Source organism: Piliocolobus tephrosceles, chromosome 2 (assembly GCF_002776525.5).
Source record: "Piliocolobus tephrosceles isolate RC106 chromosome 2, ASM277652v3, whole genome shotgun sequence".
Classification (NCBI taxonomy): domain Eukaryota; kingdom Metazoa; phylum Chordata; class Mammalia; order Primates; family Cercopithecidae; genus Piliocolobus; species Piliocolobus tephrosceles.
Window position 1 is genome coordinate 130446547 of NC_045435.1, and position 16887 is coordinate 130463433.

Sequence of the window (16887 nt, forward strand, 5' to 3'; positions counted from 1 at the left end):
ACACCACCATGCCTGGCTTTTTCTTTCTTTTTTTTTTTTTTTCTTTTAAATGGGGTGTCACTACATTGCCCAGGCTGATCTTGAACTCCTGGCCTCAAGCCATTGTTCCTGCTCGGCTTCCCAAAGTGTTGGGCTTACAGGCATGAGCCACCGCACCTGGCCAATAAATATTTTTTAATTACTGCTACTACCTGCACTTGGAAACTTAAAACTGTTAATATTATTATTGCCATGATTACATGTTTTAATTTATGCCAGGGCTAGGCCTATAGTTTATTATTTTTTCTTTGACCTTAACTTTATATGCCAGGGCTCAATTACTCCCTCCCCTCAGCCTACCTCTTGTTCTTATGTACCTCATTCACCTGTTACTTAAAGCTAGAGAGGCACACTTACTTTGTTCAACTTCTTAATATTCATTAGAAAGTGCCATGAGAATGGCTTGAACCCAGGAGGCAGAGGTTGCAGTGAGCTGAGATTGTGCCACTGCAATCCTGCCTGGACGAGAGTGAGACTTTGTTTTAAAAAAAAAAAAACAAAAAAACGAAGTGCCAATATGAAAAGTTGCCTGTTTCTGCCCTGGGAAGACCTGAACCCTCCTTTTTAGTGTTTGGAATGAAGTACTTCCTTTTGATTATTCTCAGTGGTGCGCCTCCAGGGTGGTACCTGAGCCTTCCTAATGTATATTTAATGCCAATAACTGGAGATCTAATAGCCACAAAGCTGTGTTGTGAAATGTTCATGTTAAGTAGGAGTAAATATTCCAGCATAAGGGAACAGAATACTCTAAGGCTGTAAGCATTGAGGAGGGTCGAATCAGGAGAAGCCAGAGGCACTGGGGGTGCATACAAAAGGCTATTGTATATTGTGTACCCTGGAGGGAAGGACAGAGTTACTACCCAGGTTCTTTTGACACACAGGTTTTGCTTTACCTGTTTTGTTCATTTCCAAGAGTTACGTTGTGGCTAGAGCTCCATTACTTAGCTGAGTGACCTCGGACAAGTTATTTGCCATCTCTTTGTCTTGGAGTTTCCTTATTTGTAAACTGAGGATAATATAACCAACTTATAGGTTGTGAAGATTGAAAGAAATAATTCCTGAAACACATTTATTGCAATGTCTGACTGTAAATTGGGTAGGCACTCAGTACATGTTAATTATCTTTATTACTACTACCTGTAAATTTGGTAGTCTGTCATCATTATTGATTTTCAGCATGATTAAACCCATAACTTAATCCACAAGTTATTTTATATTAAATTTTCATTAGAAGCAACTGAAAAGATTTACATGTAACATTAAGACTTTCAATTTTTTATTTTTATTGTGTCTGCTATGGTCTGCTATAAATCCTATGACTTTAGTCCATGACTAGAATAAGCCATAAATACTGCAGAAAACCTATTCTAAAAAATGAGTTTTTGGCTGGGCGTGGTGGCTCATGCTTGTAATCCCAGCACTTTGGGAGGCTGAGGTGAGCAGACCACCTGAGGTCAGGAGATCTAGACCAGTCTGGCCAACATGGTGAAACCCCATCTCTACTGAAAGTACAAAAATTAGCCAGGTGAGGTGGCACCCGCTGGTAACCCCAGCTACTTGGGAGGCTGAGGCAGGAGACTCGCTTGAACCCAGGAGGCAGAGGTTGCAGTGAACCGAGATTGCACCGCTGTACTCCAGCCTGGGTGACAGAGCGAGACTGAAGAAAAAGCGAGGGGTTTAATCATCAGAGAAACATATACTTTATTTGGTCAGGGCTGGTCTAGACCTTTGGCATCTGAAATGTTTTAGAGCACATTGCACCTAATGAGTACCTGATGGAGTGAATTTTTTTTTCTTACATCCAAAGAATTGCCTGAAATTTAAACTGCCTCTCACAGCTCCAAATGCAGAGTATAACAATCAAGCTGAGAGGATGGGGTACTGTAATTACTCCTTGAAGGGGAAGAAGGAAAGCATGGTGAGAGACACTGTCTGAGGGCTGAGAATGACCCCTCTTGGATAGGACTTGGGATTTACTGCTCCCATGCACCATTGACCTTCCCTTTCCTGTGTTCCATTGCAAGCCTCTCCCATCTGCCCTTCTTATCTGTATGTCTATAATCAGACATGGAAATGTGGCCCATTTGCCTGCAGAAAAAATGGAAATAAAAACAAACCAAAAATTTTCATAGTTCCATTGCTGAAGATATTCTCTCTGAGAAGTTAGTATAAGTTATTGTAAAACTTCTTTGATAATATCATTTCTTTTAAAGTAGGCGCAGAACCTGTCTATTTCTTTATTCTCACCGCTCTATCCTAAGGAAAGGATGGCATCACTTGACAGGTTTAATGATATTTAAGAAATAGTGGACATTACATTCTTGGTATCTAGCTGGTATTAGAAAATATTTATTGGTTAAATATAAGATTTTGAAATACATAACTTTTTATAGGCATAATTGATAAAAGGACAAGAACATTTTTGTGCTGAAATTTTATATTTTTTAAAAGCTCAGTCTTTTCAGCAGCATTTTCCTCAAGGCTTTAATTTCTTGGTTTCTTAATTCACTTAATTTCTAAAAATCAGAAATCGAGACTACAACTGCAGCAGGTAGCCCGCAGGAATTTCTTCAGATTGAGACCTCAGATGTCAGTAAGTTGGGGCAGATGTATGCTCCCCTCCCAGGAGATATCGAAGAGGTGGAAGGCTAGACTTACTTACTCCTCCACTCTAGAAATGTCTTGTTGCTTTATGATTACTTGTCTTTTAGTGTTTTCTCTCTAGAAGGTGAGCATATTGAGGATAGGGACAAGATCTTTAAAATTTTGGTTTCCCCAGTGCCCACCATATTATGGGTACTTAAAAAGAAAGCACGTTAATGGGTACCTTTGGAAGTGAGTTGTTACTTGGAACTTGTTTTCTAGCACATTACCCCAAACCCCAGTGGTGACATCTGGATGTGTTCAAAAGAACTCTTTTCTTTATGTGTTCTTTTCTATGCATCTCTAGGTGAAGACATGTCTGTTACTTAAATTGGATGAGTCAAATCGTTGAGAGACAAGTGTACCTTTCCATATTCATTGGATTTTTATGAATCTATTTTAGGAAATTATCAAGGACCCAACTCTTCTGCACAGACTTGGAATTCCAGTGGACATTTTGTAAATTTAATTTTCTTCAGTGCACAGTATACACATAGATACAGTGTTTGCTTTATTTCACTACATTGTTTAACATGTAAGCAACTACCCTATTCTTCTTCCAAAGAATTGACCAGTTTTTCTAGTAAATTATTTTCTTTGCAAGTCATTTTTCATGATTATCAAAAAAATTCTTTCCTAAATGATTTTAAATTCTTAAGTGATTTTACTTTTAAAAGATTAAAAAAAAAAAAAAAACACTTCTATTTTCTCGGTGGTTAAGTTTGCTGGCAATGTTTTTTTAAAGCCATTTGGAGATTTGTCAAACTCCTAGGCTAATTTCGTATTTGGAATCAGCATCTAAGGATATTATGTTACAGATATTTTTTAAATATGTATTTTATGTCTTTGGTATTAAAAATAATATATATTCATTTAAAATTTGGAATACATGCAAAAGTATAAGTAAAATGAAAGTCACATTGGTGGGTATTTTATCTCAAGCATGTTTAGAAATATAAAAGTGAAATATATTCTTTAAAAATAAAAATTGATAGTTGTAATTTCAGCTCATCATTAATGCTTTTATATAAGTGTAGAAATCATTGCCATGTCTTTCTTTCCATTTTTTTTTTCTTTTAAGACACAGGGTCTGGCTATGTTGCCCAGGCTAGCCTCAAACTCCTGGTCTCAAGTAATCCTCCTGCCTTAGCTTCCCCAGTAGCCGGGACTACAGGTGCATGCCACTGTACCTAGCTCATTTGTCTTTTTTTTTTTAGATGGAGTCTCACTCTGTTGCCTAGGCTCGAGTGCAGAGGCATCATCTTGGCTCACTGCAGCCTCTGCTTCCTGGATTCAAGTGATCCTTCTGCCTCAGATTCCTGAGTAGCTGGGACTACAGGCATGCACCACCATGCCTGGCTAATTTTTGTATTTTTAGTAGAGATGGGGTTTCACCATGGTGGTCAGGTGGTTAGGCTGGTCTTGAACCCCTAACCTCAGGTGATCTGCCTCCCGAAGTGCTGGAATTATAGGTGTGAATCACTGTGCCTGGACTATCATTTGTAATAACCTTTTCTGGTAGTCTTAAAGGAATAATTTTGCTTATTTTATGTAGCATTGTAACCTTGCAATAATAACTCAGTGGAATAAAGACATGAAAATGTAAAAATAACATTTTAATTTAGCGAAATGATTTTTTTTTTGAATGAGGTAAGTTAAAGTTGCTTGAGATAACAAGACACCTAAAGGAGTGAAGACTATATGAATTAGGAGAGAGAAAATGTCTCTACTTGTTTTCTTTGCATCTCCAGGAGCATAATTTAGAGATGAGAGCAAGCTGATTGGAAATGACTGTGAATGCTCTAGGTGTTATAACAGTGCTTCCGTATTTTACTTTTTAAAATTCATTCGGACTGCTGTTGGATGTATGCCGTAAGATAAACCCAATATTTGCCCTCAATTAGATTGAGTTTTTTTGTCATTCATAGGATTTCTGTAAGTGGGCCTGCTGAGTGGCTTTGTTCATGATGTTCCCACTTAAAATCCTTGTTTACTAGTGAGAGAATGCAGACAGTAAAATTGTAAATACGTGAAGAAAACATTTTCAGATAGCAGCATTCACTGCTAAGCAAACGAAATAGCGTGATGTTTGCAAGGGTGGCCAGGGTACCTCTGGTCTGCGTGAATCCTCCAGATTTTAGAGGAGAGAAGGGGCTGCTCTGTGAAACTTGGGGTTAAGGAATGCACTGGAGGGAAAGGGCTGCCAACACTGAGGCCCGAGGTGGAAGTGGGCATAGCATGTCTGAGGGGCTCAAACTGGAGTGTAGCTAGAATGTGGCTGAGGAGAGAGAAGCACTCTCAGCTTTCTGACCTGAATGGTGATGCCATTTTCTCAGAGAAAGTACACAGGACAAGAAATGTATTTTAGGGATAGGATGAGCTTAGTTTGGGGTCAGGTGATTGTGGTCAGCAGGTGGAGGTGCCCAGGAAGTGGATGGGTTTTAGTAGCTAAGGGGTGAGTTTGGGGTTGGAGGCATGGGTTTAGCTTGCCTCTCATCACAGTTGGGGTAACTACTTTCAGGTTTCTGTAAGGGTAAAATGAGATTATATATATAAATAGGGCAGAACACAGTGCCTGGCACGTAGTCGTGTAAGTGGAGGTTATACCCCAAGGCTGCAGGAGAGTGTATGATTTCCACTATGTTTAGACAGGTCTTTTCTGTCCTGTACATTTTTTTTCTATTTATCAAAAATCTTACATTTTTCCTCCAAGGCCGATTTACATTTTTTCCCCCATAATAGAAACTGTTTTCCTTTTGCATGATAAAAGCAGAAAATAAAAATATCCTATAGTCCTCTCTCTGGATAAAACTGTGGTTAACAGTGTGACTATATGAACGTTCAAGACCACGCCTTGAACCTTCTCATAAAACCTGCCTCTCATAAAACCTTCCCTGGGTTGTCCCTGTTGATGTGCAGTGTATAGAGCCTCTTATTCTGCTCTGTGTTTGCTGTTTGGTTCTTATCTCTTGAGGAGTGTAAGCTTCTTGAGCAAGAAAATGTGCCTTCCTATCCCTAACAGCACGTAACACTCATGCACGTTATGGGTGCCCAGATCAGATTTGTCTTTCTCCTGCCTTTTCAGAATCATGTATGCTGTGTGTACACTGTGCTCAGCTTATTGATCTTCAGAGTGTCATGTGTGATGAGTTTGTGATTGTTTTCTCAGAGATGATGTGGGCACACTGGCTATTGTTTTGGTTTATAGAGGGGATGCTGTAATGTGATATGTTTTGACTTCTCTTTTGTTGTAGTTCATTCAGTAGATCTGAAGAAATCTGTTCTCCCACCTAGTTGTTGAGACATTACCGATCACATACAGTTCCTCTATATGTCTCACTAATTTCACATAGATATTAAATCTCTCATAAAATCTTTAGTGGGAAAAGAAGTTTTTAAATTTTAAAATCACCTGTTTCTTTTTTTTTTGTAGCACATTTTAATGTAATGTTGAAGATGCAGTAGAAAAAATCTTTGTAAATTTGGATATGATGCATACTACTGCTTAGATTAATAAAAACCGAAAGCATATTTTTAGGATAACTCTTTTTGTTATCTTTAATGTTCTAAACCTATAAGCATGTGGTCCTTCACCGGATTGACTTTTATATTTTTATCTTTATGTAGGTTAGAGTGAATCTGGGCAGAAAATCCTCCCAGTTTACTTTCTGTTTGAAATGTTATGTTCAAACATTTCTTTCACTTGTTTTAAATTAGGAAAACAGAACTCCCTTTGAGGTATCTGCCTCAGGTAACTCATTTCTTTGGTTTGGGTAAACGTGTTTAAATGACAAAATTTAGGGTACGATGAATAAAAATCTTGGAATAAACTCATTTCATGATGTGAATTGTTCGCTAGCGTCTAAAGCTGATCAGGGATACTTATTCTGGGATTCTTGGATGGCTTTTCAGACTGCACAAACTTTCCGAAATGTGCTAAGTTCATGCATGTATGTATGTTCTTCTGTGGAGTGTGCTCATAGCCATATCGTAATCTTAATTGAGTTTATGGATTCTAAAGTATTAACTTCCCACATAGCCTGTAGTGCAAATGCTGTGATTATCTAGTTTTTCTGGCATGATGTTTATACCCATGGGGACGTATTAAAAGCTTGTAGTTTATGTCCTGTTGGTCAGCGTGGATCCTCTAAAAGGAAAGGACAGGTCATACACAAGTACCATCTCATTGCTTACCACTCCCTGCACCCCCATCCTGCGACTCACGTCACTTGGGTCCTCAACATCCTCTCACCGTCAGTCGTTGGTGCCAATTTCTAGGCCATGGCAACTGTGGCTGACAGTTCTAGTCGCCATGCTGAGCCCTACCTAGACCTGGTTGCTGTCCGTGGTTGACTGTGTCTGCTCTTAATTGTTGGTTCTTTTTGGTGCTGGGCTGTCATTTTTTGTGTGTGTCATTTCCATTGGGATGGGTGTCCTACCAGCATTCCAGCATCCCCTCTGGTTTGTTCCTTCTAATTTTGTATTGGAGTGGGTCACTGGATAACCTGGCTTGTTAGAATTATTTATTGAATGAGGCATTGAGTGAGTGGGGGGTCTGAGGGTGCCAACAGTAGAGTGATGTACTTTGACTTTGTGACAGCTGTTCTTGGCATTCAGTGGTGGTTTTTTCCCTTACTGTTTGGTTTTGAAATTTGAGTTCTAGAGAGTAGTTGGGGCTAGGTTATGTCCCTGTGTAAGTGAAGACATCCACAGGGAAGCTCTGATTCTTTTGGAATTGTCACAGATTCAGTGTGAGTCATTTCTTTCCTTGTATAGGTTTATTCTTTGTATTTCAATTAGAAATGATTTGGAAGCGCTTTCTAAAGCTACTATAATAAAACATGGAAGAAAGCTTTAAAGCGTTAGATATTCCCTTGCTTGCTTCCTGACTCCTGCTGGGTGAATGTTTCATTTGATGTGGCTGGTACCCCTCTCTGTTGGTCATTAGGTTGCGCCCAACGATGAAGCTGTGGTGACGCTGTTATGTGAATGGGCCGTGAGCTGCAAACGGTCTGGCAAGCACAGGGCCATGGCTGTGGCAAAACTCCTGGAGAAGAGGCAAGCAGAAATTGAGGCAGAGGTAGGTTCCATTTTCTTTCTGCTTGTTGAATGCCCTAATGTAAAAAATACTGTTTTGTGGAAGATCATTTTCTCTTACCCTCATTATGTTATTCTTTTGCTCTTGAGGAAAAAAGGCAGGATGTAAAAATTCACGTAAGGAAGATTCACATAGTAGAATCTCTCTAAATTGATGCAGCCATTTATATCTGAACTAATTTAAAAATGGTGTCTTTTAAAATAAAACTTTAGCCTGGGCACAATGGCTCACACCTGTTATAATCCCAGTGGTTTGGGAGGAGAAGGCAGGAAAATCTCTTGAGCCCAGGAGTTTGAGGCTGCAGTGAGCTATGATGGTGCCATTGTACTCTAGCCTGGTTGATAGAGTGAGACTCTCTCTCTACAAAAGTAAATCAAAGATAAAATAATAAAATTTTAGCATCTGATTTAGAACAAGGAAGTTTCTTTGCTATGTTGAAATATGCGTATACACAACGTACATACACATGTGCAATATACATGTGCAAATGTGTATAAGATATACCAACTTTTATGAAATTTACAACTACATATTTTAGTGGATTTGGATATACTTTCTTGAGGCAGTTATGATTATGATATTATAAATACCAATTTGTTTTGCTTTTGAGATTATATTCTGGTCCCAGAGAGAGCAATTACAGCCTTGAAAATAAATTATAAGGGAGAAAGCAAAACTAAGTTCGTCAACATTGCTTTTATTGCGGGGAATTTTCTAAGCAGGCCTTCTTTTCTGCCTGTGACTGTTAGCAGGGATGGCTATGGGGAATGTGTGTACATCACTGACCAGGTCCTTTCTCTCACCTGGCAACTTTGAGGCATCTTACCTCATCTCTCTACTTCCTCTACACAGCAACTGCCAATCTTTTCAAAATGTAAATAGATTACATTGTCCCTTTACTGATACTCTCTGTGTCTCCTGACTGGCCTTTGTAGCATCTCCTGAGCTACCTCACCTGCCTTTTCCACCTCATCTTGTGCCCTTCTCCCCAGGGTCACAGCTCCATTCACCTTGGTACTTCTACCCCTTCAATACAGAAAACACACTGTGTCACCTTGAGGCCTCTGCTCTTGTTGTTCCTTCTAGGTGGCAGACTCTGTTCCCAAGTCTGCATGGCCAGCCTCTTCCTGGCATTCCCGTTTGAAGAAGTATTCTTTCCTTTCCAGCATTCCTAGCTCAACATGTGTCACCTGGGAAGGTCTTCCATCACCACGTGAACAAAGTTATCAGCGTTCTACCCCTCAAGCACTCTTTCTCACGTCACTGTTGTACTTTCCTTGTTGCAGTGCACATTCATCTAGTTAATCTGCTTATTGTTTAATACCTAGCTTCCCCCTCTAGAAGGTGAGCTGGACAGGAGAAAGCTGACTCATCTTGTTCAGTGTTGGGTCCTTGGCACAGAATAGTGCTCCTTGCATAGTAGATGCTTAGAAGGTGTTGGTTCCTTGACTGGATGAGCCTTAGCTGGCTCTCTGTGTTGCTGATAATACACCACCACCTTGTGAAGCTAGTAAAACTGAAATAGGAAGAACATTTTATAGACATTTTTTTCTTCCTGTTAGGAAAGTTGTATTCACCAAAACTAGAAGATCATATTGTTGAAACTGGGACTTGAAGATACTGATGTTAAGGTGTAAGCTAAGTGACCCATTGTACAGTGTGCAAATTAGGAAAAGCCTTTCATTGCTTTTCTTCCATACATTATGAATAGTTGGACTATTCTGTGGTGAATTGCAGTCCATAAACTTCAGCAGCTAAAATGGAATTTCTCAAATATTTCATTGCTCCTTCTGTATTGTGTGTTTTTTTACACCACTTTTCTCCTGCCTCTATTCCAGACATACAAACATACACATTCCACTTTCAGAAGAGGTTCATATATAGATTACCCTGTAATTTTAATAGTCTATGTGTATCTATATCTAAAAGTGTATTATTTCAGGGATATTTAAATTTGATTTTTTGTTAAACATCACCATCTTTAAAATTTGACTTTCACAAAAAGAGAATAGATTGGAAAAATATGATATTCTTAACATAATTAATATTCTTGATATTAAAGAGTAATGAAAATGGGAATTATCAAAGGAAAATAACAAAGAATAGAAAACAAGTTTCTGGTCTTGTGTAAATTCTGTCTTTAAGAAAATAGAAGTTAAATAACTTCCATAGAGGTATTTCATGAACTGTGGACATTCCCAGAGGTTCTGAGAGATCTTATTGGTGGAATGTGATGAATAAGTTAAATAATATTCTTAGGGGAATTATGTTAGCATTCTCATTTGATACCATGTTTCTCCAAACACACTAATAAGTAAACCCTCCTGACAAAAACAATTCAATAATATATACCCCAATATTTTTCAGGGAGAATACAGTTAAACATGAACTATTTAAAAATGAAGACAACCTGAAATTATTTTTAGCAATTTTGCATAGGGATAATGAATAGTTTGTTGTACCATAATATATTTAGTGGGCACTCATAGAATACTGTGCAGAGTTTATAATTCACATGAATAATGTTTTTCAGGGGTGTTTTTTTTTGAAATCATTTGAGTTGTTCTGGGGTAGTTTTTTCCAACTTTTAGAAATTGTATTCATCTGAGATGCATGGTCCCTTAAATAAGTACAGACATATCAATTAATTTTACATGTTTTACCTGAGCACTTAAATGTTAGTAACAAATTAACGAATTCATGATCCATTATGACTATACTTCTGTAATTAACTTTGCTTATTTATTTTTAATCTGTAGAGATGTGGTGAATCAGAAGTCTTAGATGAGAAGGAGTCTATTTCTTCATCCTCTCTTGCTGGATCCAGTTTGCCTGTTTTCCAGAATGTGCTGTTAAGGTTTTTAGATACACAGGCCCCCTCTTTGTGTAAGTACAGAAAGCGCTTTGCCTCTAGATCTTAAGTAAGGGATTGATTTTTTTGTTTAAAGCTGATTCCTTTTTTAAAAAATTTGGATCTTATTTAATATTCTTGGCACTGAATATAATGTATGTTTTACTGAGCAAAATTTTGTGGCATGTTTTTTAATGGAGACTTTTAGGCAATTTTAAAATCAGTCAAGCTTCAAAGACTTTAAAATAATTTTAAAAAGTCACCTCACTCCTTCATGTAAGGAAGTAAGGTCCTGTGACATTTGTCTGTATATTGATTGTGATTTGGAATTTTCTCTTTTTTAGTAGTTTTCTAAATTTCTGATTTTCTAGTTCCTGCTCTTAAATATGGTGGTGGGGGGAATCAAGCAACAGTACTCTATAGCCAGAGACATGGTACAAGGAAGTAATTTATAGATGCCTGGCTGCTTCACTACACTCTCTGGGATGTTTATGTCATCTCAAGCTCTTTTTCTGCCTTTTTAGTGAGGAGTTCAGGGTTTCTGAAATAGCCACCCGGTGGGTTCAGACTGTGGTGAACACTTGAAATACTGTGTGAACTATGAAGCTCACAGCTTTGATATTATTCTGAGATTTTTCATCTGACAAAATGCAGCAGGGAGGATCTTAAGATAGACAACAGAAAAATGGCAAAAAGTAAAAAGCAATAGAAAGGGGAGAAAAAGGTTGGGGAGGAGGAAGTTGCTTGTGAAGGAAGAGGTAAAGCAACAACAAACAGTACTCTTTTGAGTCCTCTGAGGAGGGGCCTCGTTTTGGATTGAGTGAGACCTGCAGGTGAGGTTCTTTGAGACAAGCGGCTCTCAGTTATTTGGTGGCTTCTAGTCTAGAAGGAGAGTAAACGCTGGAGCTAATCTAGTGGTTGGAATATAGGGAGGAGTAGTTCTTGGAAAAGGAAGCAGAAAAGTGAAAGGACAGAAGAGATCCCTGATAGCAGAAAGGATATTGTCAGGCATGAAGTTAGCAGTTCTAACTTACCTTGTATCCTGGGGGAGACAGACATTTGCCCTTTGCTTGCCTCATTTCTTCACCATTATTGTTCTCTCTCTAGGAAAAACTCCTTACTCCTGTGCCTTTGCTAGTTCATCTCATTTACTGTCTGTCAGAAAAAGCTGATCTGTTCTCTGAGCGAGGCTGCTCATCACTGAGTTTGGTAGGGAGCAAGAGGAAACATTTAGGCTCAAGGTTTAGGGAACTGAGCTTAAGCTTCCTTGGATAAATGTGTCTCCTATTGGTGTTTGTGAATGCGATGGTAGCAAGGATTGAGCTTTGCAGGTTAGTCTTAAAAATTTTGAATCTTATCTTAAAGGTATAGACACAAAACTTTAGAGTGCAGTGACAGTATTGAAAATCATAATGGGAGTTAAATAGTCTAGTTATGAATAAAAATAATCTGCCGAGCTCCATCTTTGTGTTCTTTTTATTCAGTTGTTCCTTTTTCTTTTCAGTGGATCCTGCTGACATTTTTTCAAACACCATTTAAATTGTGGTTCCGTTGTAAAATCTCCTTTGAAAATGTGCACCCATATTCTCACAACTGCACAGACACACTCAAGCTAGAAAAAACCATCATGAACTGTTCTATTAGTAAAACCAGAGGACAGCAGTCTAGTCCTCCTGTCTTTTTTTCTGATCCTGAAATTTTGCTTGTTTACATTAGTACTTGAATGGCTATTAAGGACTACTTTTTTTTTTTTGATACGGAGTTTCGCTCTTGTCACCTAGGCTGGAGTACAGTGGCGTGATCTTGGCTCACTGCAACCTCCGCCTCCTGGGTTTAAGCAATTCTCCTGTCTCAGCCTCCCAAGTAGCTGGGCTTACAGGCATCCACCACCATGCCCTGCTAATTTTTGTATTTTTAGTAGAGATGGGGTTTCACCATGTTGGCCAGGCTGGTCTCGAACTCCTGACTTCAGGTGATCTGTCCACCTTGGCCTCCCAAAGTGCTGGGATTAGAGGCGTGAGCCACCGCACCTGGCCAGGGCTACTATCTTTAAACTTGTAACCATGTTTACCATACTGGATGTTTTTCAATTATAGTGGGACAATCAAAACCTGCCTGTCAGTTCTGCCCAAAATTCTAGTGCCTCAGTAAATCTTCCAGTAGATCTTTTTTTTTTCCAAAATGATTGATTGTGAAAAGTAATGAAAATATTAAGCCTTAGTAATTAGTTATTTTTCTATCACCTAGTCAAGGAATTCTTGATTGAATTTGTTTCTCTGTAGCGGACCCAAACAGTGAATGTGAAAAGGTAGAATTTGTGAACCTGGTGCTGCTCTTCTGCGAGTTCATCCGCCATGACGTCTTCTCCCATGACGCATACATGTGTACCCTCATATCTCGAGGAGATTTGTCAGTCACTGCCTCAACCCGGCCGCGGTCACCAGCAGGGGAAAATGCAGACGAACACTATTCAAAGGACCATGATGTAAAAATGGAGGTACGGCCCTGGATACGATGCCCCGCTTTCCCAAAAACTAAACTCTATTGGGAATCACATTCAGATGGGTCACATAGTAGTGGAAGAGTGATGGCTTTTTGTTGTATTCTTTTGCCCCAGTGGTTATTTATCTCTACATCTCAAGCGGGAAAGATATTTACACTGTAGCTTCTTAATGTCTTCCAGAATTTCCCTTTGGATGCTATAAAACTGTAATGAAAATATTTGACAGGCCATAACATTTTTCATAGGATTGAAATTATGCACTTTCAGTTCTAGATGTTTCTAATCTCTAGTTTTTCTTTAACATCGTATCTCAAAACTGGACTTGTTTTGACCTTTAAGTGTCAGCTGAGTTTTCATTCTAAGCATCATCTTTTCCCTAATGTAGCATTCATTACTTATATCACTCTTTTATTCATAATGGGAAATTCTGTGTTACTCACAACACATATTTTCATTTCAGTTAATTAAAAATTTAATCTCTATTTCTCAAATGTTGTAGAAGTGACCTTTTCAACAAATTATTTTATGCTGTGTGACTTTATAATTTTCTGCCAAATTCTGGTATATTGGATATTTTGGATATTGTTCCAGATACTTACTGAAATTTTCAAGGCAAAAAAGATGGAGGTGGTGTTGGGAAGTTGTAGAAAATGATGAGAACTTGTGACAATTGCTTAAAAACTGACAGTTTAGGCCGGGCATGGTGGCTCATGCTCATAATCCCAGCACTTTGGGAGACTGAAGCGGGCCTATCACCTGAGGTCAGGAGTTTGAGACCAGCCTGACCAACATGGAGAAACCCTGTCTGTACCAAAAATACGAAATTAGCCAGGCGTGGTGGTGTGTGCCTGTAGTCCCAGCTACTTGGGAGGCTGAGGCAGGAGAATTGCTTGAACCTGGGAGGCGGAGGTTGAAGTGAACTGAGATTGCGCCATTGCACTCCAGCCTGGGCAACAAGAGCAAAATTGTCTCAAAAAAAAAAAAAAAAAAAAAAAAACCCTGACAGTTTAGGCAGTATACCATTATATTTTAGAAAAACAGTAGCTACACTTATAATTAAAAACCTGGTAGTAGAATTGCAAACATGGGTTCATAGTTCATACTGTTAAAGTTTGTTTTCAAAATGGTGTTGGCTTAAAAATATTTAAACACTTTTCTCATCTTATTGACAGTAGTAATTACAAGGCTAAAAACTGAAGTTCTTTTACCTGTTTACGTGTTTTTCTATCCTGCTTTTTCTTTTCTATTCTATAGATATTAAAGTGTCTTGTATCTCAGATAGAGTCTTATATTTTTCTTAATAAGAAGAGTTGGTTAAAGTATGTGATGGGAAATAGCCCAAGGAAGGAAATTATGGATGCTTGTTTTTAATCAGGATGTTTGGGTGCTCTTCTCTTAAAATATCATGGAAGTTAAATTTTCTCATCATGAGGGAAAAGAATGTGACTGTTCAAAGCAAGACATGTCTTAAAGCTTCCTTGAGTTTGTGGGGAAGAAAACAGTATGGGGAACAAAAGACAGAGATGGTTAAAAATCCTACTGTCATGTTTTAGCTTCAGTTTCTTGATGAACTCCAAAACTTACTATGTTACTTTCTTTCTCTGGCGATTATCAGGAACAGAGTATTATGGCGCATATGGGCATTGACTCAGGAACCACTAACATTTTTGATGAAGTAGACAAGAGTGACTTTAAAACTGACTTTGGTTCGGAATTTCCAGTAGGTTCAATCTTTGATTCTTATTGACAGTTAAGAGTTAACCCGCCCCCATCCCAGCCTGTCTCGATCCTTCTGTTTCTCAAAATGACTTGCGCATTTGTGTTATGTAATCTTACCATATTCCTCCTTTGGTACAATTATCATCTGACACAATTGGGTCATCCTCAGTTTTGGTTGCATGGCCTACTCTGTAATTTCTAACACTCCTGTCCTCCTAGTTGGCTGTCTGACTCTTTTGTTCATTTTGAGGTCATCATCATCTCATTAATGTGTGAATGTAGTTTCACCATGACAGTCTGTGTTGATTTGCTATGTGTATCTTCAACTTCTATATAATAGCTTTGGTGGCTTTGGACTTATTATACATTCTTCTACTTTATTTCAATATAATTATAATGTGTTCTTCCTCGTGAATCACAATATATAACTTTAAAAAAATATTGTTTGGAGTACAGACCAAAATCTTTATGTCTATTATTCATTAGTCTTACTAGTTTATTATGATGTATATGTTTCTGTAGGAAATGTAGCCCTATGAGGAAAATGCTTACCCATAATTCTGCTTTTATCTTTAGCTTTCCAGGTAGTGTAGACACATTTCTTATGTGTGTGGTTGTTATTTTCTCATCTACAAAATGGAGGGGTGTGATCACAGATTTATACTGATCTGAAAATGAATTTTGCGGAAATTAACAAAATTTCTTCATATTTTTTACTCAGTGGTGAAGTAGGAAAAGGTGTATAAGTGTCTTATATGTGTGTTTTGGTATGTAGCACTGTGGTTTGGTTTTGCTTGCTTTCATTTACAATCTCCAACATTTGTTTTACATGACTTAGATTTTTTCTCCTATGCCTGGAGAGTCCTGTGAGAATGCCAACACTTCCTTGGGCAGAAGAATGTCAGTTAATTGTGAGAAGTTGGTGAAGAGGGAAAAGCCAAGGGAATTAATTTTTCCATCCAATTATGATCTCCTTCGCCACTTACAGTATGCAACACATTTTCCTATACCTCTGGTAAGTCATTGCTTCAGTTAATCTACACCCTGATTATTTTATTATAAGATCAATAACTGTTGAACGTCAGATTATTCAACTATTTTCTTGACTAATACATAATGATAGCAGGTGAGTGTTTTGCATTTGCTCCTGCTTCTGTTCTAATTCTGATCTTAAGCTTATGTACTGATATTGTCCCAATTTGTAGTGATACTAGTGGCTAATTAGATTTAGAAAATGAAATTTTCTATATTAGTATCCTTTTATTAAAGAACATTTGAGTCACTGTAGGTGATGTCTAAATGTGTTTTTTTTTTCTTTCCTTTTTTTTTTTGGGACGGAGTTCTGCTCCTGTTGCCCAGGCTGGAAGCAGTGATGTGATCTCGGCTTACCACAACCTCTGCCTCCCAGGTTCAAGTGATTCTCCTGCCTAGCCTCCCTAGTAGCTGGGATTACAGGCACCCACCACCATGCCTGGCTAATTTTTTGTATTTTTAGTAGAGACAGGGTTTCACCATTTTGGGCAAGCTGGTCTCGAACTCCTGACCTCAGGTGATCCGCCTGCCTCGGCCTCTCAGAGTGCTGGGATTACAGGCATGAGCCACTGTGCCAGGCTTAAATGTGTTTTAATTTGAAAGAGAATTTACCAAGTAACTTTTATGTGCACTGTATTATGGTAGGTACTTCTAGTCAGTAAGAATTTTGAGGCATAGGAAAAATGGGAGACAAACATCCATAAATGGCAAGCTCTCAAATATGTGCAGTAATTGAGTAAAAACTCAAAATTCTCACTGAAAGGTGAGCCAATTGACATTTCTGGGCACCTTCCACTCTCAAAGAATGAGTATTGGAGAGAACAAGAGCATTTTAGTTGAAAAATTGGGTAAGACTTCATAGAGGCTTGTACAAGATAGGCTTGGATTTGGACTGGTTGAATTTAAGAACTGTATAGCAAATGGGAAATGCTTGGCAGGAAGTTTACCGTTTGAGTCTTAGCAAAGTGATGTGCTTTATTCTAAAGGGTAACGAAATTGGTT

The 16887-nt window shown here is 38.3% G+C and overlaps 1 protein-coding gene across 1 annotated transcript in view; it reads left to right on the forward strand.

Annotated features, from left to right (window-relative positions):
- MED12L (mediator complex subunit 12L) overlaps window positions 1-16887 on the forward strand; it is a 345920-nt gene that overhangs the window by 90355 nt on the left and 238678 nt on the right. Inside the window, exons 12-15 of the mRNA XM_023232117.2 lie at window positions 7631-7762; window positions 10540-10666; window positions 12914-13128; window positions 15692-15868. Of these exons, the coding sequence (XP_023087885.1) occupies window positions 7631-7762; window positions 10540-10666; window positions 12914-13128; window positions 15692-15868 (651 nt within the window). The remainder of the gene's footprint in view (window positions 1-7630; window positions 7763-10539; window positions 10667-12913; window positions 13129-15691; window positions 15869-16887) is intronic.